General features: G+C 40.9%; 2 protein-coding genes across 2 annotated transcripts in view; one reads left to right on the top strand and one right to left on the bottom strand.

The window, feature by feature from the left end:
* The window catches only part of LOC133413771 (matrix metalloproteinase-17-like), a 53,193-nt gene extending 47,068 nt beyond the window's left edge, over nt 1-6,125 (bottom strand). Inside the window, exon 1 of the mRNA XM_061698541.1 lies at nt 5,676-6,125. Coding sequence (XP_061554525.1) covers nt 5,676-5,831 — 156 coding nt within the window. The 5' untranslated portion in view covers nt 5,832-6,125. The remainder of the gene's footprint in view (nt 1-5,675) is intronic.
* A 3,877-nt stretch (nt 6,126-10,002) lies between these two features.
* LOC133414126 (centriole and centriolar satellite protein ofd1-like) lies at nt 10,003-24,976 on the top strand. The gene is made up of 3 exons (XM_061699272.1): nt 10,003-11,841; nt 15,250-15,304; nt 24,894-24,976. The coding sequence occupies exons 1-3, from the start codon at nt 10,003-10,005 to the stop codon at nt 24,974-24,976; spliced, it is 1,977 nt and encodes a 658-aa protein (XP_061555256.1).
* The last annotated feature ends 646 nt before the right edge of the window (nt 24,977-25,622 follow it).

Raw genomic sequence — 25,622 nt, 5'->3', positions numbered from 1 at the left:
TTATTACAGTGACGTACTGTACGTTGAAAGTGTCAATAGTCAATGTGTCCGGCAATTCACATTAGTTCTCGCAGCTAGCTCGCTGCCTTCTTCATCAATGCACGAGCCCTAATGGCACTTTGGTTCTCATGCCGAGCGGTATCGAGTAATTTGGGGGTCTCGCGCTTGTGAGAAACGGAAAGCAGCTGCATGGGCTTTTTTTGTGCCTCGTACACCCGCGTAAGTTACACGAGTGGACTGGGCCGGTTGGATTCAACCAGCCGAGAAGAGGAGGAGGAGGAGGAAGGTGCAAGGGGGAAGGAGCGGGGTTTAGGGGGTTGGGGTGTTTTAAGTAATTTAGGATTGCTGTGGGCAAAAACACATCAGCAGCATACAGGTACATCTCAATAAATGGCAAGTGTCAAAAGCCTAATTCAGTTTTGCACTTTAATAAAAAAAGGGGAAACTTACAGCAATATTTTATGATTTTTATTTAAAATATATATATTTTCCCTATGAAAGGTATGCGTGTGTATTTAATCATTCTAAATGTATGAGCACTGAATGGACTTTTCCACCATAATCTAATTGATTGAGATGTACCTGTAACTAAAAAAAGAAAAAAGAAAAAGGGACTTCTGGAAAATCGACTTTTTATTTCCTGTACAGTGGTACCTTGATTTACGAGTTTGGCTTCCGTGACCAAGCACTTAAAACACTCGTGTTCGCATTGAAATGAATAAAAATGCCATTAATCTGCTCCAGCCCCCATGAAACACCACCAACAAAAAGTCTGCAATGTTTTATAATAGGAAAAATAGCACTTTACAAAATTGTACTTTATAAAACAATAGCTACAGCGTGTGCTCCCACAGAATTTATGAAGCTCATTTTTTCATCTGCAGCTGATAAACTCAATACACCACAGAACTTGGGCTTTGGCACAAAAGGAACCGCCAAAAACAATCATCTTGAGATTGATAAAATGAATATAAAACAGTTAAGATCATATTTGAGCCTTTATGTTGAAATTTCCCACTCTCTCCCAAACGCAAGGATTACAAACGCTTCTGAGCCAACCACTAGATAAGAGCAAAGCATGCATGGCTCAGAGCTGTGCTTAAAAGTTTGTGGTTCAGTTAATTAGTTTCAAAGAGAGCAACACAGCAGCACACAAGCTCCACTAAGAGCGAAGTGATGCAGTATAATGGCGGGAGGTCGTGGGAGTGTGTGTGTGTGTGTGTAGGGGGGAATGGGGGGTTGACATGCTTCTGTGGGCAGACAGTTTTGTCCCAAATGGACAACAGTTTTGAGCACAACTGGGCCGAGATAAAGGAACCCCACTTAAAATCTGAAAATTGGATCCACCTGCTCCCAACAGCTGAGGCTAGCTTGATCAGTGGGGAGGATTCTTATTTTCAAGTCAATCAATCAAGAAGGTCACTGGTGGGAGGGATAGTGTCTGTGGCCCATCTGGATCTACAAATCCCCCTATTGAAATTGACACATTGCCTTAGTTTAAACAATCAGACGTCCACCCTTTCCAAGTGATCCATTCCATCCATCCATCCATCCATCCAATTTATTAATACTAGGTGTCGTTCACCATCATAAAATTATTGAACAGGATATGATTAAGTGATTACGTAATATTTCAGCATTTAGGAAATCTTCAAAATGTATAAACAAGTTATGCAGATAACTTGTTAACCAAACTTTTGTCAAACATAAAAACAATAAAAAATCTCATGTCATTACTGACATGACATTGACAAATTTTGTTTGGCTTTTGGATCATATTTTCCTGGAATTTTTAGGTCCCATTAAGTTGGCCCTGTGAAACCATTGAAACACTGAGGATCCACTGAACAATTTTGCAATACAATTGTGCAGTATACAATATATGTATGCCATGCTAGATGACTTCAATGAGACTAAAACATGACTTGTAATAAGGAATAGCATCTCAACTATAGCCAAAATGAAACAAGATCACCTTCTTTAGTTGTCTACGAGGTATAATGAGGGTCAGCCAGCCAAGACACCTTTTATATATTCTCACATAATCCATCCATCCATCCATTTTCTGAGCCGCTTATCCACACAAGGGTCGCGGGAGTGCTGGAGCCTATCCCAGCTATCATCGGGCAGGAGGCGGGGTACACCCTGAACTGGTTGCCAGCCAATCGCAGGGCACACATAAACAAACAACCATTCACACTCACATTCACACCTACGGGCAATTTAGAGTCTTCAATTAACCTACCACGCATGTTTTTGGGATGTGGGAGGAAACCCACGCTGGCACAGGGAGAACATGCAAACTCCACATAGGCGGGGCCGGGGTTTGAAGCCCGGTCCTCAGAACCGTGAGGCAGACGCTCTAACCAGTCCTCCATCGTGCTGCCCTCAAATAATCCATTTAAGAAAATAACACTTATACTGTCTAATACTCCGGCATGGGTGGCAAAAAGCAGCACCTGATGTGAAATTAAATTATCCATTAATACCAAAATTATTTCACCGGTGATATGGAAAATCTGCTTTTCTGACTGAGAATGTGAATTCATCTCTCTGGGGCTCATCAATTTGGTTTGCAGGGTCACAAAAACACAACACAGCGACTCAATTCAGTTATCAAGTAAAAACTAGCTCATGAGGAGAGTTGAACATCTAATAGACCCAGATGGCTCTTTCAGAAACTGATGGGCCACACCAGAAAAAAAACAGCATGACTCATAGAATATGTTTCTAGTCTACAGCATTGCAATTAAAGCTGATTTAAAGACAAATCATATTTAAATGCCCAAACAAATCTTGTGGGAACATGTAGATGTCAGTCAACAAAACGATGAGACTAACAACAAAGTCGCATATTTGGATCTAAAGAGGGATGTGCTGTGAGATAAGACTGATTTTTCCTCCCCGAACTGCTGGGAAAACAGTCGCGGCCTACAGTCGTAAATATTGAACCAACTCAATATTTTAAAAATGAAATCCTCACGAGTGTGGTCCAATTTCGGCCTCAAGTCCCAAGTCATTCACCACAATGACAATGGCAAGGAGAAACCTTTGTAACAACAATGTAATTCCCAGATAAGCTAAAAGCTTGCCTAGCTCGTTCAAATTTCTTTGTCTACGTCTACTTTTGTAGTCTTTCATATACTTTCGTAAACGTTTAGATTTTCCAGCAGCTTGTAGCACTTTGCTGCCTCACAGGTCAGTCGTGGTATTACCTCTGACATGTGGGAGGATACTCATTTTGTTGTAGGAGATTTCATTCTGTGTGTTATGCTGGGTTACTCATCTCGAGTACACCACACACTCAGAAAGCAGTGCCAATGCACATACCAGTTTTATCCCAGTGTGTTATCTCTCATATTTAAAAAATTGGCTAAGGTGTGCAAAACCCGCAGCATAGTTGCCAAGTAGTTGATACATCCACCTTACAGTTGTGGGTTCAAATCTGGCTCCAGCCTTCCTGCGTGGAATTTGCATGTTCTCCCCGTGCCTGCATAGGTTTTCTCCAGGTACTCCGGTTTTCTGCCTCATTCCAAAAACATTCATAGTAGGTTAATTGAAGACTTTAAATTGCCCGTAGGTGTGAATGTGAGTGTGAATGGTTGTTTGTCCATATGTGACCTGCGATTGGCTGGCAACCCATTCAAGGTGTACCCCGCATCTTGTCCATAGTCAGCTGGGATAGGCTCCAGCACGCCCGCATCCCTAGTGAGAAGAAGTGGTACAGAGAATGGATGGATGGATGGATGGATGTTCAAAATCGTTTTAGTGTGACCAACAACCACACCAAGAACGCAGGACACCCACGTTCTCCAGTGCTGTTGTTAGCGTGTGACATGAGTCATATGTTCAATGCAGTGTTTTTTTCGTTTTGCTCCCCGCAGTAATACTTTGAAGTGGCGAACCAAATGACTCAAACTCAGGAAAGTAGAGTTGAGATGAGGTCTGGTGCCATGAGGAGTCTGCTTTATACATAGTTGTGACTCCCCTCAAACACTCTTAAGGAACACATCCACATGAATTCAGTGCAGGTGGTCAAGCTATATTTACTCGTAGCAAAAGTCATGGTCCAGTGAACCCAATGCCCTGGTATGTCATTATTTGGCCTCTGCCAAGATTCCAACAGATCTTTGAACTATCAGGGCAGAGGTTCCCATTCTCAGGGAATGGGAAACAATGCAAAAGAGCCAAGACAATGTCCATCATCAAATTTGGTTTGAGGCGGAACAAAAGATGGGAGACCGGAGAGACACTAAAAACCCAGATGCTTAAGAGCGTCGGGGGGAATGTTCTAGTGTCTTGAGGCATAAATTTGTTATGGGAGACAAAAGCATCTGCTACAAAAGCCATTACTATAAAAAGTATGATGTCAGCAGCAGTTCAGTCTGTCATATTTTGTCCCCTCATTAAACTTATCACCTGACGCTAATTAGAAATGCCAATTAGCTCCGATATTGTATATGAATGCTGTTGCTGAAGAAAGACATGAATGGATGATATAACTCCTGTGAATACATAACAGCTTAGAATAGCAATCCGCATATAGCATACAAACATGCCCTCTGAGATGCTTTAAAGATGACATCAGTGCGATCTGGTTTGTAAATATAGTGATATAAAATGAAGGCAAAGTAAGATTTTGGGTGACTTTGTCCACATCCACCCACTTCAGAAGTGGGGCTTTGTTAGTCATGTAGAGTATAGGATAAAAACAGAGCGATCGGATAGATTTTTAGCGTTTCAGACTTTTTTTTCCAGTAGGGACTGATGTTGTGATGAGATTTCCCAAACTCTGAGCCTTTATCCCTCACCGCCTCTGTGTAAAAGTGGAGGGCATGTTGAAATCATGTTTTGAAAGGCGTTTTTTTTTTTTGTGTGTGCGTGTGTGTGTCTGGATGGGTCTGTGTCTTCGAGTTGTCGTCACAGATGAAGGCAGATGTGATAAAGCGTGCTGCTTTGTGAGGGATTTCGATCTTGATTTGTTTGCGACAACAGTTTGGAAAATGTATTATTGACAAACAGTACTTAAGAGGAAGAACCCAAACGTACATTGAGAGCAGTCAGGTTGTGGTTGTGAGTCCATACAGAGTAAGCGCCTAAAAATCACAAGCTTTGACTTTCTGATTCAGTGGGAATTGAAATATCAGAACATTATTGTTTATTGAATTTTAATGATTGAACACCTCCAGGGAACACACCCACCCAGGCATGTGTAAACCGTATTCACTCCAGTGTCAACATCATTCAAACTATAAGATTATCAAAAGATGCACAAAACAAAGTCATATCACTGAGCTCCCTGTTAAAATGTTCATCAGTTTGAACTATTCGTGTGGCGCCACGAAAAAAAAAAGAAAGTCTGGTGACCCCATTTCCCAAAGCATGACTGAGAGAAAATGACATATCCTATAAAGGCGCATTGTCTCGCGCTGTCAGAGCTGGAAATGTTTCGTGACAGCCAAGGCGACGACATCTTGTGTGTATTTATTGCGATGGATCACGGCTCTCCATCACTGCTTTGGAGTGCAGTTTAATTCCTCCCCTCATCGCTTCCCGGTTGCTTAACATTCAGAGCGTTTTGCCTCCCAACATTCAACCCCCACAAAAAAAAAGAGCAGCATTAATCCACTTGGACGTCAAAAACAAGGGACAAACTTCAAAGGGAGGCGACTTACCACCCCCGTGTCCTCCCGCTCGGTCTGCGGGGGAGCCGCTAGGCTCAGAGGCAGTAGCCACAGAACGGGCACCAGCAGCAGCATCTCCGCACATATGCTCCTCGTCCACTCGGAAACAACCGGAGCCACGTCGAAAAACGAGCCGGGAAATAACATCCACGGCACGGGACGGTGGTCTGTCACGAGCGTATGAAAAGGGAATTTAAAAAAAAAAAAAAAAAAAAAAAAACTCTTACGCTACCTCACCGTGGAGCGCAGACACATGAAGCACATGAAAACAGGTGGCTGAGGGGGGAAAAAAGTTTGCTTTCCGTGTGAATTCGAGCTAAGTGGCCATCATGAGAGTTGTGCCAGGCCGCTCCAAGCGGCAAGTGGTGTGAGCTCTCGCGCTTGGGGGAAACGGAAAGCAGCTGCGTGGGCTTTTTTGTGTGCCTCGTACACCCGCGTAAGTTACACGAGTGGACTGGGCCGGTTGGATTCAACCAGCCGAGAAGAGAAGGAGGAGGAGGAGGAGGAGGAGGAAGAGGGAAGGGGGAAGGGGAAGGGGCGGGGTTTAGGGGGCTGGGGGTGTTTTAAATCATTTGAGATGGGGCAAGAACACATCAGCAGCATATAGGTACATCTCAATAAATGACAAGTGTCAAAAGCCTTATTTAGCTTTGCAGTTTAATTTAAAAAGGTGAAACTTACAGCAATATTTTAGGATTTTTTTTTAAATATATATTTTCCCTGTGAAAAGTAAAACAAAACAAAAAAAACTTCTGAATACCTTGACTTACGAGTTTGGCTTCCGTGACCAAGCTTAAAACACTCGTGTTCGCATTGAAATGATTGAAAATGATCATTTTCAATCATTTGCTCCAGCCCCCATGAAACACCACCACCAAAAAGTCTGTTTGTAAATGTTTTATAATATGAAAAATAGCACTTTACACTATTGTACTTCATAAAAGAAAAACAGACAAAAGGCTACCTACTAACATAACTAAATAAAATGTAAAGAATTAAACGGTTTGTGCATCATGATTAGTTCATTGTGCAGCTAACCACCAAGTGGCTATATAACACATTCATCCATCCATCCATTATCCACACTTATCCTCACTTGGGTCCCGGGTGAGCTGGAGCTTATCCATCCATCCATTTTCTGAGCCGCTTCTCCTCACTAGGGTCGCGGGCGTGCTGGAGCCTATCCCAGCTGTCATCGGGCAGGAGGCGGGGTACACCCTGAACTGGTTGCCAGCCAATCGCAGGGCACATAGAAACAAACAACCATTTGCACTTACAGTCATGCCTACGGGCAATTTAGAGTCTCCAATTAATGCATGTTTTGGGATGTGGGAGGAAACCGGAGTGCCCGGAGAAACCCCACGCAGGCACGGGGAGAACATGCAAACTCTACACAGGCGGGGCCGGGGATTGAACCCGGGTCCTCAGAACTGTGAGGCTGACGCTCTAACCAGTCGTCCACCGTGCCGCCGAGCTGGAGCTTATCCCAGCTGAATTTTGATGAGAGGTGGCGTACACACTCATAGACAAACTTTGCTTCCTTTAACCTTTAATTAACATATGTGCGTGATTTTAAAATGTGAGAGGAAAAGGGCATGCCTGCAGAAAACCCATGCAAAGATTGCAGGAGATAAAGAATATATGTCTGTAATTATTGTTATATTGTCTGTCTATGTGGGTTGGTGCAATGTTTGTGTTCAAATATCCATCGCTTTAAGGATATATAACATCCAACATCGTTGCTAGTTTCATCTAGCTTTTTCCGTTGTTAACACTCAGATAACAGACTTCCTCTAATCAAAATTATGCTAAATATATTTGCTAAAATCATTGAAGTTCATTTCCCCCCCTCATTAACGTACAAACAGCACCCCATATTTTAGCTGTGTGCTTAGAACTTTCTCCCATCTCCCGACTGCATCTCTGGAGCTCAGCCACAGTGATCTTTGGGTTCTCACCAAGGCTCTTCTCACCCGATTGCTCAGTTTGGCCAGACGGCCAGCTCTAGAAAGGGTTCTGGTCATAACAAACGTCTTCCATTTAAGGATTATGGAGGCCACTGTGGTCTTAGGAACCATAAGTGCAGAAGAATTGTTTTTTGTAACCTTGGCCAGATCTGTGCCTTGCCACAATTTTGTCTCTGAGCTCTTCAGGCAGTTCCTTTGACCTCATGATTCTCATTTGCTCTGACATGCACTGTGAGCTGTAAGGTCTCATATAGACATGTGTGTGGCTTTTGCTAATCAAGTCCAATCAGTAGAATCAAACACAGCTGGACTCCAATGAAGGTGTAGAACCATCTCTAGGATGATCAGAAGAAATGGATAGCACCTGAGTTAAATATATGAGTGTCACACCAAAGGTTCTGAATACTTTTTTTTAACATTTCAGTTTTTATTTTTTTAAATTTTTTTAAGATGCTAGTTTTTTTCCGGCGATATCTTCGTTGTGCTCCTAACGAGCTAAATCTTTGCGTTTGTGTGCGTGTGCGTGTGTGTGTGTGTGTGTGTGTGTGTGTGTGTGTGTGTGTGTGTGTGTGTGTGTGTGTGTGTGTGTGTGTGTGTGTGTGAGCACGTGACCACTCTTTTCAGTGTGGATTGTGAAATGATTAATTGTGGCCAGACAGATAACATGGTGTCACTGCTTTTCCTTGGATCATTCAAAAGACAAGCCAAATAATAATAATAATAAAAAGTAATGTATGGGAGATGAATGAAGTAACAGTAAAAATTGTATATGAGAGATGAATGAAGTAACAGTAAAAATTGTACCTGAAGAATCCATCAAGCAACCATTGACTGCAGAACGGTTGACGTAATTGAGTAATGAGTATTGCATTTCCTAAGACTGGCTTCAAGTGAAACGTTTTGCTAACTTAACTAATTGCAGGTTGCAAATTGAGTGAAGTATTTAGAGATTGCCTCATGTCCTGTTTCAAATGACTCATCTATACTGGTGGTGTGTATATTATTATTCAGTCATTTTTATCAAATGTGTTCTGAATTTGAAGAGAAACATTCATACAGACTTGTTTTAGCTTTCCCAATGCCAGAAGAACGGTTTGCACTCGATCAAATTGTAGGCTTTCCTTTCATCACTTTTCCTAGACTTGCTTTAGCACCAACGTAGCACATTTTTCTTGTAAATTATTTTGTGAATTTTGACGTGCAATTATGATTTCTAGCCACTTAGAAGCTGAATTACCAGAACCACAAATTTGTTCTGAGAAAAGGTTTTTGACCAAACAACTGAGTAATTTATGTACCTCTTAAGGTGACATGGATGGAAAAAAATAATTGCGAGACAACATCATTTTCTTAGTAGACACAAACTCAGGAAGTCACACTTTCGTCAGAAACTATTCCGTGACTTGGCGCATGGACAGCTACTGCATAAGTGTTACGTTTCAGCTGGTTACCAATGTGACCATTGTATGATATTTCTCTTCGTACCCATAGATCGGTCATATTTTCAAACCACTACATCAAAGTTGTTCAACTATACAAGTGTCCAAGTTTCCCGTTCGGAGAAGCAGCGGTGTTTGTGTGTCAGATGTGTTGTGTTTCCACATTTATTTAAAACTTGGACACTTGTATATTTGAACAATTTCAATATAGTGGTTTGAACAAGTGATGGATCTGCAAATGTAAACAGAAATATCGTTCTACAGCCACAGCGGTAACCAGTTGATCTGTAACACTGGTGCAGTAAGTAGCTGTCCTTACGAATTAATTCAACCAGGGGCACTGAGTCACACGGTGTTTTCTGACAAAAATGAGACTGAAAAATAAATTCAAAGATTTTGACTTTCTGAGCTCATGTCTACTAAAAGAGTGACTTTAGAAGCTCCTGTGCATCGGACCGCATTTGTTTATGTAAGTTAACCCAGAAAGGATATTAAGGCACATAAAAAACATTGTGTTGGAACGCATTGTTTATTGTAAGGGAACGTTTTTTTTGTTTTTTTTCTTCATGTCACCTTAGGGGCTGTGTACAAATTTAAATCATGCCTTGCTCTCATCCACATGCGCGTGGATAAACATTCTTATGCGTGTTCATAAACATTATAGGCCACTTAAGAATGCAATGCAGGGTTGCCATGGCAACGATAGCCATGCCCCTTATAGTCAGTGTGGCATCAAATTGATTTGAAGTTGGACTTTGTGATGCACTTCGACTTCACGTTTAATCTCTTTGAGGTCACTGAACAAAGCAACTGAAAGGTTGCTGAGTTTACCATTTTTAATCCAAATCATTTTGGTTGACATTTTAAAATCAAAAGGCACACATTGGGGACTCGTTAGACTTGACAATAATAATGTTCTCAACCAGGGAGGATGCTTTATCTTCCAATGAGCTGAGGGACAGGCTCTTTAAAAGATTTAAAGAGAAGAGAGTGCAGGGAATGCTTCAAGCCCAACTACGCACTCAACTTATCAGGGAGTTAAAACCTCTACCATTCACTAGTGAACCGGCTCCCAGGCCGGTCCCCGTGAAATCACGCTCTGTTTTGGTGCCAGCTTGTAACATTATTGTTGCTAATCATCTTCACTGCTTAGGGTATGACTACACATTTTCTGTGTTCTGTCCTGAAAGTAACCTGTGCACAGGGAAGATTTTTGGGAAAGAAGACATTCTTCAGCTTCTTGAAATTAGTCCATACTCGCCACTTTCCAGATCTCTACTTTTCGATGAAGAAAGCAATCATCAAGGGTTTTTAATCAAGCTTCTAACATATGTGACCCGTAGTCACGCACCACATCTTTACCATGATGCTTCAACTCAGACAGCCAGCATCGTAAATGGTGGTGAGTCTCTTGCTCAGAAGATAAAAATGATGGAAAAGGAATATAATGATTGCAGTGAAGATGAAAAGGTTTTATCAGAGTCAAAACTGGAGACATATAGAAGGGACATTGAAACGCAGGCGCAGATGGACGTCAATGTAAAAATGCAGTTTTTCGAAGATGTTGAAATTGCCAAGCCGAGGATGGAAATAAAGGTGCAGTTTCAAAAGGAATTTGATAAAGTGAGACAAGAACTGGAGATGACCTCTGGAATTAAGGCAAAGGCATTAAATGCCAAGGAAAATAACATGATAGATCGATTAAAAAAAGAACAAGAGACTAAGGAAAACAATGTCTTGGTCCAGAGACAAGAATTGCTGACGGAAATGGAAACACTGTTACAGCAAGAAAATGAGCTGAGGAAGCAAATGGAGGCATTTAAAGAGATTTGTAAAATACATGACGAGAAGGTCAACACCATCAAGGAATTGTTGAGGAGGAGAGCGCTGGTGATCAAAACAACGGAAGACACATATGACCACAGGGTACAGAAAGAACTCTCCAAGTACGAGCTAGAGGTAAAGGATGAATATTTCAAGAGAACAGATGAACTCACAGACAGCAAGCAGAGAATGGAACTGGAAACCATAAGTGTGCACAATGAGTTGGCTGAAATCAGTGTGAAAGCAGAAGATCACAGCAAAATCGGCTCAGAGGTGAAACAGCTGCAGGATGAATTGAAGGCAGCACAGCAGACGACCTCTGTGCTGAATCAACAGAAGGAGCTACTGAGGGACAAACTAGAGAGCATGAGTGACTATCCCAGATTAAAAAGTGAGAAAGCAACACTGGAGGAGCGGGTGCATCTTCTCGAGACACAGTTGGAGAGCTTGAAGCGTATGTGTGCAGACTTGGAGAAACCATCTCAAGAGCAACAGGCTTTGCAGTCAGAGCTACGGAGGCTGCAAACTGAACAAAAGCTGGAAAAAGAAGCATTTAACAACCAGAAGCAAGTTCTGCAGACACAGCTGTGGATTAAGGTGGAGCAATGTGGTCAGCTCAAGATCCAACTTACAGAATGTGAGGAGAAGTTACAGTGGTTCACTGGTCATGTTGAAGACCTACAGAAACGACTCCACCAAAATCAAGAATTCAAAAGATGTCTCCAAGCCATCTCCAAGTCTGACAAGCAGGTTTGCTCCAGAAAGCATGTGAACCAAACTATGCCGATAGGCACAACAGGTTGTATCATGCAAAGGCATGAGTCATGTGGGAATCCCAATATGGAGCTTGGGATAGAACCCAGAGCTTGGATTCTTCAGCTGCAGAAGGAAGCTGAGGCCTTCCAGGAAGCTTACAGAAAGTGTCTGGCACGTTGCCCTACACATCAGCCACACTCTTGTGAACCAACACATATTTCTCACTCCCCTCACCCCGACCCGACCAGTCAATCTCAGATCTTGAGTGGACCATTCTCTACTGAAACTAACAGAGACACCAGAACAGTCGTACCAAGTGCTCAACCAAGACCAACTTTTTCACAAGACCAAAACCAGTCTTCTGTAATGACCACAAATGATAGTCGCGTCTCATCGACTGAACTCTTTGTTCAAAAACCGGGACAATTTCTAGATAAACCTTCTGGGTTTGTCAAAAATCTTACCTCCACTCCATACTCTCCCAGAAGGGAAACACTTCAAAGACAGATTAGAGAGGCAGTTTGGCCATTTGACAGTATGTTCCCCACGGATACCTGCAAAAAGCGGCCCAATCTATCTAGTCTTCAGCACAAAAGCACCACAAATGACAAACCAAGTGCAGCAAATCCACATCCTGTCATCTCTAACTCAGACAATTCCCGGCACTCTAAAATGAAAGTGGACCTGGCAAGAATTGCGTCCTCTGTATACCGACCTCTCTTTCACTGAGGCGGCCCTTCAGGGCCCCTCTGTCATCCAAAACCAGAAATCCTCTGCCTTTGACACAGACTATAGTTTTCTCTTGTGACCTGATTCTCTCACTATCGGGGATGTACCTTTTCTGGATAAACATTCAGCGTCTGTCAACCAACTGTTCTCCACTGGAAGCTCCCCTAGCAGGAAAAAGCATCAAGGACGGACTTCAAAATAAGCTGTTTTGTCATCTTCCCTTTTAACTAGGTGTTCATTGAGAGAGAGAGAGAGCCACTGCATAAACATGCATGTTAGTTTAATTCCAAACTCTAAATTATTGGTGTGAATGTGAGTGTGAATGGTTGTTTGTTTTGAGCCATTGATTTTTTTTCATTGCCCTCAAACCAACGGGTTTATTATTGTAATTGGGATGGCTGTGGGACTCGCTGCAATGCTTTCTGGGTCACGGATGCTTTAACCACTGCAGCTTTTCCAATAGATGCAGGCTAAGTGAAAGTTTGTCACTTTTATATGGAACATCATCATTGTTGCATAAAAAACAAGCATTATCCCAGTCACAAAACAATGGTCCATAATAGCATCCATCGAGTGCACACATCAAAAGCTACAGTAGGCCACCAGAAGTAGAAAGTTGATTATGCACTCCTTATTCCACTACATATTCATCATTAGGATGTGCACACAATCTGCTGAATTGCAGACAATAAGTGAACTCATTATATTAAGTACAGCTGCACAAATCAATACCAGAGCTATATAATTGTTTTTAAAGGTAGATTTATTTTCCTGTTACCATACTTGTTACCTTGTGTACGTGTACTTACCAGTTTCTTTTAACTACAAATATGTTTCTATCGTCAAGGAGAGAGATCATTTTCAGCCCACATGTCCATATATTGTATCATATCATCCATTTAAATTCTGAATTTAATTAAAGCTACATCTTGTTCTCTCTTGTTGACAATTCTTGATACTACAATGTGTTTTGTTGTTGTTGTTGTTCTTTTGAGCCGATTGAAGGTTTCGGTTCTTTTCTATTTCCTTCCAAAGTTCTGATACAAAATCTTTGGTGAAACAAATCAGCTGCCATGTTAGATAATTTTAACCTTCCACTGAATTTATTTCATTGTCTCTGTGACATTCATTAATTTGGAAGGATGTATCCCTTATACTATAATATGACTGTGGACCCTACCAAAAAAATCAATCGACTAATCAATCTTTTTCTTTCATTTGTTTGTCTCTATTCAAAGCATCTGTTTTAGTTCGTCTCTGTGTTGCTTTGCAGGTCTTGACAGTACACGCTGAATAACAGCTCTACTATGGTCATGACAGCACTTGAGTGGTAGTACACAAGGGCTCTCCCACAGATATTATTAATGCCTTATAAATACCTTGTTTAAAGATGTGATCCATTATATGCATGATTGGGCCTCTTTAAAATGGGGATGACAGAAGAAGCACAGAGGTTTCCAAAATAAAAGAAAGCAGGTGTCACTTTTGGTCAAGTTAGTGGTATGTTAGCCTACTTCTGGGACACTAATAGAAAAACATGATAGAGTATCCCCAAGGGATGAAGAGCCATCCATCCATTGATCCCCGATCCTCAGAACTGTGAGGCAGACGCTCTAACCAGTCGTCCAGCGTGTCGCCAGGGATGAAGATAACTTCAAACTTGTATGAAATACTTTGAATTTAGCACACTAAATATGCAGAACATCTGGTCCAGATTTTACCTGCTGAACAGCACCATGTTTAACATTTCTTCAAGTGACTTTCAGGGTCATTTGCATGGCACCAAAAACCTAAATCCCTTTTATTTTCACAGTATCCTGAGCAAAAGTGTCTGTTGCAATGACGGCCATAACAGTTTCATCAACATTTGTGTGTGATTTAATAACAACAAATCCATTAGCCTGACAATACCCCTACTGTCACTCTATTTCTTGTCCTCTTTCATCCAGTTACCGAGACGGAGTACCGCAATTGTATTGAGGGAGATTTCTGTTTATGCTTTGTCGAAGAGTCTCTTTACATAAAGACTTGACATCGCTCACTTTCCGGTGTAGATTCCATTCTTATTCAGAGCAACCACAACAGAGACACACAACAGTGCTTTCCGATGCCACGATGAGTTCCATTTGTGGTTATATGATCATCATCTAGGTTTTTACTCTTGGCCATCCCTGGTGCCCTTCTGTGGTTGTATCAACACTTGTGAAGTCAATCTTTAGTGCAGAGTAAATAATTCTAAGTATAAGTAATAGATGATTATTATTACTATGTCAGATGACATTCTGCCAGCAAGCACAACTCTGTTGACTGTTGTCTGTTTACGGCTTACTGTATGCACTTTATGACTCTCAGCGCATGATCTCGGTGCATTTTCATTACTATGGGATTCTCGATGCTTGTCGTAACTGAGTTCCACACAGAGATTTGTAGTCCACATGAAATTAGGCCTCATAATTGTATTTGGATCATAATGCCTCCAAAATCGTTAATCCAATTGCAACCTCAATATTTCTGAGACCTACATCTGTGAAATGCATATTGATCTCAACATGGGTTTGTGATTAATGGCAATACTGTCATTAGAATGTTGATAAAAGATTGGCTTTATGAGCTTAATGAAATCGGATATGCAGTATGTTATGCAGACAAGCTGTAGAAATATAAATTGAGATTCCAGTTCTGCATCTGTGTTACAGTGCAACACTCGAAAGCTGTAAAGTTGTATAGTTCAGTATTTTATCATACATTTTGCGGAAAATATGCTGTTTTCAGCAACTACTCGAGTGATACCTCAGTTCACCCTGCATCAAAGGATTAAAATGTTGTTGTTTTTCTTTTTTTCTTTTTCAGGCTCACCAGGGGTGTAAAGAGAAGAAGAATAGGACCATCTCTGATGGCACCACTGGTAAACAAACCATTACATGTCAAGTCAAGTTTATTTGTATAACCCTTAATTACAAAACAGTCTCAAAGGGCTTCACAGGCTCACAGTTGGCAATGATTGATGACATCCCCTCATCTAAAATTCCCAATTGGGCGAGGGACGTCCTTTGATCAAGGCGGATTGAGAAAACAGGGTAATAGGCTATAATTATAATGTCAGCCTTCTTTGAAAAGATTACGTGAGGTAAAGTGCTTGGACTGAGATCAACGGCAGCCGTAATTTTCATTTTAACAGTAAAGGTGATTAAAACAATTGACGTGGAGGAGATTCAGAAATAGTTATATGATCACTGAGGAACTGGCTAATTAATTCAGGAGATAACAACAAATGTAATGCAGCATTAACCCTGGTGATGGTAGATGTAGCCTAAAGGCTAGCATGCATAACTTTAAATGAGCCTCGTCTTACGTGGTTCTTTTGGTGACTGATGCTGTTTGACTTACAATCTGTTAGGCTATGTATAGATGGTAGATGATATATTTCCCTTTTATCTTATTAAGAAGTCCATGATCGCTTGAGCTTGAGTTTTTCTTTGCTCTTTTGAGGTTAAAAGGTCTAGCGTGCAGGAGAACTGACGTGAGCTAGCCTTCGCCGATGTTGGTCGCAATCAACTGGGTCAACAGGATCTTGAGGATAGCGGCAATGAAGAAAAACAACTGACTTTGTGCCAGCAGTGTGACTTGTCGCTTCCTCTAAAGGGTAAAGATCAATTTTTATTTCAAGTTAAAGGTTAGTTCAAGAAGTTGTAGTTTTAGCACACTATTCATTTTTATTCACAAAGCATAATACTCACGATTTTCGAGTAATTTAATAGTTATGTGAGATTTTGGACTTGTCTGATTTTCAAGAAAATTATTTTCTTGGCGTTGCCTGGTTTTGAGATGGACTGACTCTTAATTGCCGAATTTATATTAACTTAGAATACCCTAAATAGAAATTATTAGCTGTAACCTCAAAACCAGACATAAAAAACCTCATTTGACTAAATTCACCAAAAAATGGAGACGCCTGCTTTTGCGTTTGAACTCTTCCTTTCTTCCTCGAGTTTAATGACATTGAGCTTCTCTGCAATCTATGGTTAATCAGACTGGAGGACAAACCTGATCCTCCTCGGTCTCAGTGAGAATCCTTGATTGGAAGTGATCCCTTCTCACGTCTGTGCTGTTTCCCGGTCCGTGCGCCCTTGCCCCTCCGCCCTGCCTGCCCCCCTGGATTTTAAATGCATCACACACGCTCCCCGAATTTGAATGCACCACATACATCTCTGGGGGGTGGTGGGTCGTGGGTGGGGGGCTTGGCTGTTAGGCAGCAGTGCCTGGCAGCCCTGCCCCCCCGCCCTTGGCTCACTGACCTATCCAGATTTTAATGCACCACACCACTCGGGGGGAGGGGGGGGGGCACTGACACACTTGGTAGGGCCAATGTCTGTCTGGCCGTCCTGGGGTTGGGGGGTTTGGCATTTGGTCCCTGCGGCCCCCACCGGGTGGCCAGTTGTCGGGGACCCTCTGTGGGGCCGGCGGACCGCCCTGGGTCCCCACATCTGTCAGTCTTTGTGCATGTACAATTCAATTCACTTGCATGTCCCCGCAGGCACACACCCCTAGGACTCTTTCACTGGGTGTGGGGCCACTCACTTATTGCAACAAATAACTAATGAATATGCAAATTGCCTGTGTCTCCCCTCACTTATATTCTGGTCCTGTAGACTTTTACAATTTACATAGTTAATCCCACCACACTTCAGTTGTTCAGCCGGGTTCACGACCCTTGTCCTGCATGCTTCTTCTCCTGTCCTTGTCCTGTTCTATCTTGTCCTGTCCTTCCCTCACAGGGTGTAGCACTACAGCCCCATGCAACACTCATATTTCATTGTTGTAGATAATATAATGACTTACGTCTCTCATCCTGTTTACAGTTAGTGCTTTGTCTTTTGTCTTTGTTTCTCTCTCCCCTCAAGAAATTTTGTTCTGTTCGACTGATCGACTCTGATTCTCAATAAACTTCAATTATAATACTAAGAAACCACAGCGGAAGCTTAAAAACTCCACTGTGACACAGTAAAACTGTTCCGGCATAAAAGGGATACAGATCTTCCATTCTCCTTGACCTAACAGCTGAATAGGAGATAAAAAAGAAGGAGAAAAAAAGGAAGCGATCCCCTCAAACTTAGCCTGAGGCTCATGTACATCTCAGACTCAGACTCTCATCTTTGAACTTTCAGCCTCAAGTCCACATCCCCGCCATCACACACAATGTCGGAATATATAAATGAATAAAAAAGACTAGTTGAGACGCTACCTTGCTTCACCGGAATATTGTTTTCATGCATCTCTGTATATGTGAGGTTACTTCTACAGCCCAGTGGTGCTGTGCCCATGACAGAAAATAAATTGGTGTGCCACAGGGAATGCAGCCAAGTAATACATCATGGATGTACTGTTTGGATCATTCTGACATTTTGCTCTCAATTCTAACTCCTCATGTATTCCGTAAATACAAGTAGTGTTTGGATGCCAGTCGCCACACAAATGCACATTCCTTACAAACGAGGCGTCATTGAAAAGAGAAATAAACAGGATAGCCAGTGCAATAATAATATCCCCTAAGATGGCCGATGACCAGTCCAGGGTTTACTCTCCCCAAAAAATCAGCTGGTATAGGCTCCAACTTTTTAGTGTGTGTATTTTAGCCAAAGTATGTGTTTAAAGTTTTACAATTAAGTTTCTTCCTTTTGTACTTTATTTAGAACGTAAAGAAATGTTTTAAAGCATTCCTTGCAATGTATTTTTAAGTTTTGTGATGGTGACCTTAGGACTTCAACACCTATCCTCACTAGCGGTTGAGTTGGAGTCTAGCCCAGTTGCCTTTGGTAGAGAAGCGGGGTAAACCCTGAACTAGTCGCCAGCCAATCGCAATGCAGGTATGGACAAACAGCCATTCACACACGTTCACAGCCACGGACATACGTTTACACTACGTGCCGCACCAAGGTGTCGGCCATCTTTTAGCAGTCACTTGTTGGGACCTGAGTAACGATGCCACATCACTGTCCTGCTTGGGGTTACACAAATCGCCAAGCAATCGATAATAGATTGTGTGGAATTAACTTTCACCGGAAGGAGAAGTTTCTTTTTTTTTTTGGTTGCGTTTAGCCCATATAACATGAGCTTGGGCCATAGAGCCGCTGGAACTCAACCACGGTGATTTATGAAGGTTATTTTGCAAACTTTTCTAACTTTGCTAACCCTCAGGAAAAGAGGAGGGCTGATGATTACCTCTGAGGGGAGAGTAGTGAGTGTCGACAAATCAGCAGAACGTTTCTTTCGCCAGTCGCAGCCGAGGCGGAACAGAGCGTATCCTCTCTCATCTGGTTTGTCCGTGCAGAAATTGGATCACAGGACATGTTTTTTTTTCTCAGGGGGCACATCGAGGACACACAGTATGGCATTGACAACCATCATTTTGGGCTCATGTCAGTGGTAGTTTCAGTTTTCTACCAACTGAGGTTTCCTCATATGGCTAAAATGAAAAAACACTAAATTGGAAATTCATGGAAATTCATAAGCAGTTGCTGCCATACAGTACATCTATAAGTATGTAAATATTTGTAATATATATGTGAAACAAATCGTCCTTTTTAAACTAAAACTTAACGTTTGCACTAATGTAAATATTGTCCATAAATATAACCTAGCATGTAAATAAATGTCATCAGCGACAACTCAACATCGTGTAACTACTTTAAAAGGATGCTGCAGTGTCATATTGACGTATTCCGTTTCCTCTTCGTGATTCTTAGTATGTTACATCAATAACTATAAATCATTCCTTCTTGACACCCATATAAATGTGACCTTCACTACTAAGGCTTCAGAAAACACTGCAGTCACACTGACATAAAGACTGTAATATACTGTAATAGCCGCTTTGACTAATCTAAAAAGTGGGCGGAGACAGGCACCACGCTGTCTACGTATTTCTGCTGAAGATGTCCACACCTACACAATGTATAGTCTTCAATTAACCTAACACATATGTTTTTAGAATGTGGGAGGAAGCCAGAGTACCCAGAGAAAATCCACACGAGCACTGAGAGAACATGCAACTCCACACGGGAAGGCCAGGAACGGCAGATTCGAACCCCAAACCTCAAAACTGGGAGGCAGAGGTGCTAACCATCTGTCCACCAGGCTTCCACACTCCGTTCTATTTCTTATGGGAATCAAATAGGAAACATTTACTTTAAAAATCCTCGGCAAATGGAAAAATGCTCCCACAGACAAAATAGGATGTCCTTTATGTACATTTTTAGTCATGAGTAGAACATTAACCTTGTTTTATAATACATTCTTCAAAGCTAGTGCACTTAAATATTCTGAAATTGAACTCATCCAAGCTCTTTTTCATTGAAAATATGATTTGAAGATGAAAAACCAGGGCACAATAGAGTATGTTCTCTTTAATGTTTGTGTGTGTGTGATTACTAATTCATAGGAACACAGATCAGATGAATGATCTCTGCTTTGAGATGAAAAAATATTCCTTTGAATCCTCTATTAAATTACCATTAATGGAACCATCCACGCGGAAGTAAACAAACTTCACAGCATTTCCCCGCTGTTTCCAAAGCAGACAAACTTCACAGCTCATTTGCCGCTTTTCCCTCACGGTGGAGCTTGCAACTAAGCAACTTCCTTTTTTTGACTGAAGAAGTCCTGTTTGAGGAAGTGCACATACAGTAAGAAGCAAGTCATAATCTCTGCTCCCCACATGCGATGAGCAGAGCCACATTATACTTAGTTTGTGGTTTGGGTTTGAAATACATCTTTTGTGACGCTAGTGCTGGAACTTTTCTGACACATCTCGTATATTGCTTTTTCAAACTCGTGCTCAAATTCAGCCCATTCATCAGTATGTTTGTAATGAGCAAACATATCACATCAAATTCATTTAATCTTATAATAATAAAAACATCACTTGATGGAATTTTGATTGTTTTGAGAAACAAAAACAATTAAGTGTTTATCAAGGTCGATCTGAATGACAAGAAGAAAATCAATAATGTCCTGGGGTGGCACATGACAAAATGTGAAAACATTTATTTGGATGGACCTAGGAAACAATACAGTGCTTGGCTTATGCAGCAATACATCATTGATGACAAAGAAACATCTGTTCACCACAATAATCAGTGTGGACCTTTCCCTAGTTTTTCCATTTTTTATATGCTTTGGCAACCAAAGCATGATGGTTATACTTAGTCAAAAAGCAAAGACTGTGGCAAAAAAAAAAAAAAAAACATAAAAAAATAATAATGAAATTATGGTAGTGTACAATGTTCTCAGTGTTCTTCAATGGAAATGTAATGCTTGTGATCATAACAGAATGTAACCAGTCAAAGAAGTGCCCTGACTGAGGAACATGAAAACAACTGTAAATAAAAACATGTCTAAACCGATGTCATTTTTTGCACAATTAGCATTGGTCATTTCTAACACAAATCCTTCTAGCGTTGATCCTAAAAGATTTAAGGTGCATCGTTTCCATTCAACACGACATCTCCTTCGATGTCTGAATCGATCGCAAACGGAATGTTCTGGAAGTCTTAGAAGACGTTTCTTTTCTCAGCCGAGCGGGATTTATCAGTTCGTGCAAAAAGACTTGGTAGTACAGCACCGGCTTGCAAATTCTTGCCTGGAGGTCTACATAAAAATCCTTTTCATGGCAGACAATGCCAATGTGCATGGCAAGAGTTGCTTTTGTCATGACACACTCATGACGTCACTTACGTGATTAGCCAATATGGACGCACCCATTGGATTGAAAGTTTTTGCTGAAAAAGTGCAATAAATCAATATAGAGGTGTATTTTTCAGCTTTTAGGTGCTTTTCCCAGCTAAACTAACCAATTACTACCAATCGAGCTATACATGTTAATTTGGCCAGTGTCCCTTTAGCAGTCATTTAAAACTTCGTCAAAACCAAATTTGAAAATAACCCTTTGTCCATTGTCGATGTAGATGTGCAGAAAATGGAGTCAAATTCTAATTCTGCTGTTGTGTGCATCTTGCAGTGTCATCTAATGGGACAAGACAGTTTGCATAAATGGCAAATTTAAGCCACAAAGGAGAGAGAGATGTAAAAGCGAACGTGAAGCCTTAGGGATGATTTCGGTCCTAAAATCTACACTGCTTTTTATTTATTTATTTATTTATTTTTTACTGCAGGAAGAAAGAAATGTAATGAATTCTAAATCCTCAGGCATTTTACTCTTACCAAGTCCACACCAATTCTATTTCTACATATTTTAAAGTAGTTCATTAACCCTTCTCTTAGAGATAAAAATCAACCACTAACAGCCTTCAAACAAACATTGTCACAGAAATAGCATCAAATGTTTTAGATCTTTTTTTGTTCAAGAGCAATAGTAATGAGCAAAGAATAAAAACCAAGAGTTTTCTTCTTTCTTACGTAACAAAACATCCATTTTCTATAGCACTTGTCCTCATTAGTGTCTTGAGATGTAGTCCTGACGTGCAGGTGTCCCTGACATCAGCCGTCGTGTATCAGACAGAATTCGGTCAGGATCCTCGAGCAAGAACGCCTAAATTCCTGATGTAGGGTGAAAGGGACCCTGTAAAGATAATCAGTTTTCCACTAAACACCAGTTTTACCACGACTTGGACAGATTCCCAGCCCCCTTACAGCAGTTGTTCATTGTAAAGCAAGAGTCCAAGAGATTGATTTTACCTGCTAGCATTCCGAAGTACAATTTGCAAAAAGACAAGAACAAGATCTGCATAGGGGCCCGAAGCATTTACATGTGTGGTTTACAGGCAAGGCATACAGGTACATTTACACATTTATTCAGTGCTGTGCAAAGATGACAACCCAATAAAATGAAATATATGCAAAATCCAAGGAGATTTACAAATCCGGAATAACCATAAGCATATTCCGTGGCAGCTATACCTGATGGCATGGAGACAAATGAATGCCGACCGTATTATTTATGCACCAGTACCAACTTCAGGTTATCCAAAGGTTGCCCAGTGATGGGCATTTTCGTGCTCCATTCACAACAGTCGTAAAATGCATGAACAGAAAAATGTGAGCACTTTAACTGCCAGAAAAATGTGCAAATATCATATAACATGAGGGATACTTTTAAGTTCCATTAAACATCGGATGGGTGGAAAGATGAGTGCACAAGATTTAGCAGAAAGCTACATTTCATCTGTAGTCCAGAACATCGAAATAAAATTTAAAAAAAACAAACAAAAACTGAACATATGAAAACCTCCAAAGTTGGGGTACACAACAACTAACACAAACTCCAACAATTCTCAGACCGTCTTCACGAATTCTGGTAGATATTAGTCAGAAATAGCTAATACAGCATGTAATGTTCTCTTTGCAGATGATTTATCCTCGGGGACCTTTTGTCCTCGATAATTGTTTCTGTTTTCCAGGGAGCAGCGGGAAGCAAAGCAGATGTGATTAAAATGTCAAAAGTAGGATTAGTTATCATTACTTAGCTCGTGTGTCAAAAAAAAAAAAAAAAAGCACTGACGGTTTAATTAAAAGGTATAGTACAATGGCAATTTGATTTAACTTAATTCACTTAACTTTAATTTATATAAAAAAAATAAAGAAAATGGGCAGTGGGTGAAATTGTGCTTAGCATGTCCGCTTCACAGTCCTGAGTTTCTGGATTTGAATCCCTCCAACCACTCCAACGTATTCCCCCATCACAAAAAAATGCTTGTTAGGTTAACTGAACTTGAAATTCAACAGGTATCTATCTATCTATCTATCTATCTATCTATCTATCTATCTATCTATCTATCTATCTATCTATCTATCTATCTATCTATCTATCTATCTATCTATCTATCGATCTATCTATCTATCTATCTATCTATCTATCGATCCATCCAACTAATTCCACTTCAACTCTCTTCTATTGTTGTCATTTGTTTGCATGTTTAAATATGAATTGTTTCTGGAAAAATGTGTCACATTTGACTAATAAATAGAAGTGATTCATCAGTTCCACAAAAAAAACCATTACAATAAAACTTGAATTCTGGTTGTTCCAATTCATTTTTTCATAGTATTTTCCATTATTTGAGACTCTAAAAAACAAAGGACTACAGAAAAACATTAACGATTATATAATAAATGAAATTCTAAATATTTATTTGCATTTTTAAATGTGTCTCAGGGTGTTTTTCCACATGATTCTAACAGTTTAAGGCATATTGGTGTTTACTGTTGTACCCGCACAGGGCCAACCGGCAGAGCTGTGTCTGGAATAAATTGTGCCAACAGATTGAATCCTAGATTGAAGCCGGCGGGATCTTGCGACGCAGTTGTAAATCAGATGAATCTGATATGTAAAGCTGAAAAATCCAACTTATCCTTTTGAAGCAGTTTCTCTTTTACTTAGGAGTGTACAGAACCCACAAGATACATATCTGTGTATTATTTGTTAAAATGTTAACCACCACAGTCTAAACAAACACAGAACATATGGTTCTCTCCATCAAAATAGTGCATCATAGAAATAAATCCAGTGCTGGAGCATGGCGTCAGATTTTGATGATTATTTGGAGGATTCACCACGAAAAGGTGGTGTGAGGACCCATTCATTGCTGCCTGCAGCTTTAATTACCTTTGTACTTTTGTAATGGGTCCGATTAGATCGTAAATCTGTATTCGCTCTGCTGTCTGCTCTTAAGCCTTAAGTCTCAGCTCAACTGGATGATTTCCCCTTTTTTTTATTTTTTTTATTTTAGCTTCTTTCCTCCAGTTACTAAAATTCTGACACCAAGCTGCTTAGCGACGACTCCAGAATTTCCCAAGTGGGTTCCCAGGCACCATGAGGTAATGAAGTGCAACAAATTACGAGGGGGAAAAAAACAACAACAACACACACGCACAGAGAGAGAGAGAGACACACACACACACACACACACTCAGCAGACAGCTTTTTCATATATAGTTAAGGCCAAAATGAGTGATACCGTGGTGTGACAGTATGACCAAACACTTTCAATGTTCTATGCTCAGCCTTTATCCACACAAAGAAATAACTGCCAGTCAAGCAATGAACAAATCCATTCCCATTTACGACCTCTCTTGATATGGTCTGCTGCGACTGGCTGATGACCAGTCGAGGGAATATGCCACCTCTCACCCAAACTCGGCTGGGATCGGCTCCGGCTCACCCGTGACCCCGATGAGAACAGGTGCTATTGAAAATGGATGGTTGGAAAAACAAGTGAAGGGGTGGCACGTGACACTTCTTTTTTCACCCTCAGGAAAAAGAGCAGGCAGGTAACAGTATTACTGCAGTCCTCACACGCTCTTGTTTGGACATTAAAGTGTTTACTCGTTTCAGTTTGAACTCTCGGTAGCCTCGGCTGTAGGGGCAGTTGTAAAGATTCGTGTTTGGGAGTTGTAGAGGAGAAATGGAGAAATGTGGTCCATACAGGGGAGTCTGCAAGAGCTATTTGGCCTTGATTATACTGCTGGCTTCCCGCTAGAAAACAGGGAGGAGGACAGATACATAGACGACGAGTGGAGGCAGAGACACATGGGAGACATCGAAAAGTTCAGGGCATGCTGAGACTATGACAACTCTACTGTATTTAGCGAACATGTCGGAAAACAGCTCATCCAACGATCCAATCTGTTTTACCATGTTACTTTCGTGTCTTGCTTGTCTTTGTCTGTTTTTCTTTTCTTTTTTTATTGTGTCTGAGACATTCCATTTCAGTTCAATACAAATTGCTATTCCTTCTGCTGGGAACAGTATAGTGATGACAACGGAGCAATCTCATTGGATACGCTGCAATCACTCCCCCAAAAAAAAAAACTGAAAGAAACAGTGACTTAATATTATTTCAACCTCCATCCATTATTTTTCTATACCGTTTGTCTTCATTAACGGTCGCGGGTAAACTAACTAAGATTTCTGTCTTCCCCTCATTGATTATTCTGTGCTGTGCTGCAGTCATCTTTACAGGATGACCACTCTTATGGAGAGTAACAATATGTTGTCCATTTATTCTGCAGACAATCTGTCTTGGCACGGACTGACATGTTGCCATCATCAAAGCTTTTATAGATATTTTTGTGACCCTTTCCCATTTCATGTAAGGGAACAATTCTTAATGGTAGGTATTTTGAGAGCTCTTTTGAAGAAGAAGAAGAAGAATCATCTTTTTATTGTCATGAACATGCATGCATGCATGCACACGAAATTTGTTCTC

Source organism: Phycodurus eques, chromosome 15 (assembly GCF_024500275.1).
Source record: "Phycodurus eques isolate BA_2022a chromosome 15, UOR_Pequ_1.1, whole genome shotgun sequence".
NCBI lineage: Eukaryota > Metazoa > Chordata > Actinopteri > Syngnathiformes > Syngnathidae > Phycodurus > Phycodurus eques.
The sequence above is the reverse complement of the archived record's forward strand: the minus strand, read 5'-3'. Positions and strand labels throughout refer to the sequence as shown.

Bases quoted from the DNA above. Each gene is read 5' to 3' on its own strand.
- LOC133414126 (XM_061699272.1), top strand. From the start codon at position 10,003: ATGTTCTCAACCAGGGAGGATGCTTTATCTTCCAATGAGCTGAGGGAC. The intron at 11,842-15,249 runs GCACGTTGCCCT...TTTCTTTTTCAG, and splicing joins AAGCTTACAGAAAGTGTCTG to GCTCACCAGGGGTGTAAAGA. The intron at 15,305-24,893 runs GTAAACAAACCA...GCTTCCCGCTAG, and splicing joins CATCTCTGATGGCACCACTG to AAAACAGGGAGGAGGACAGA.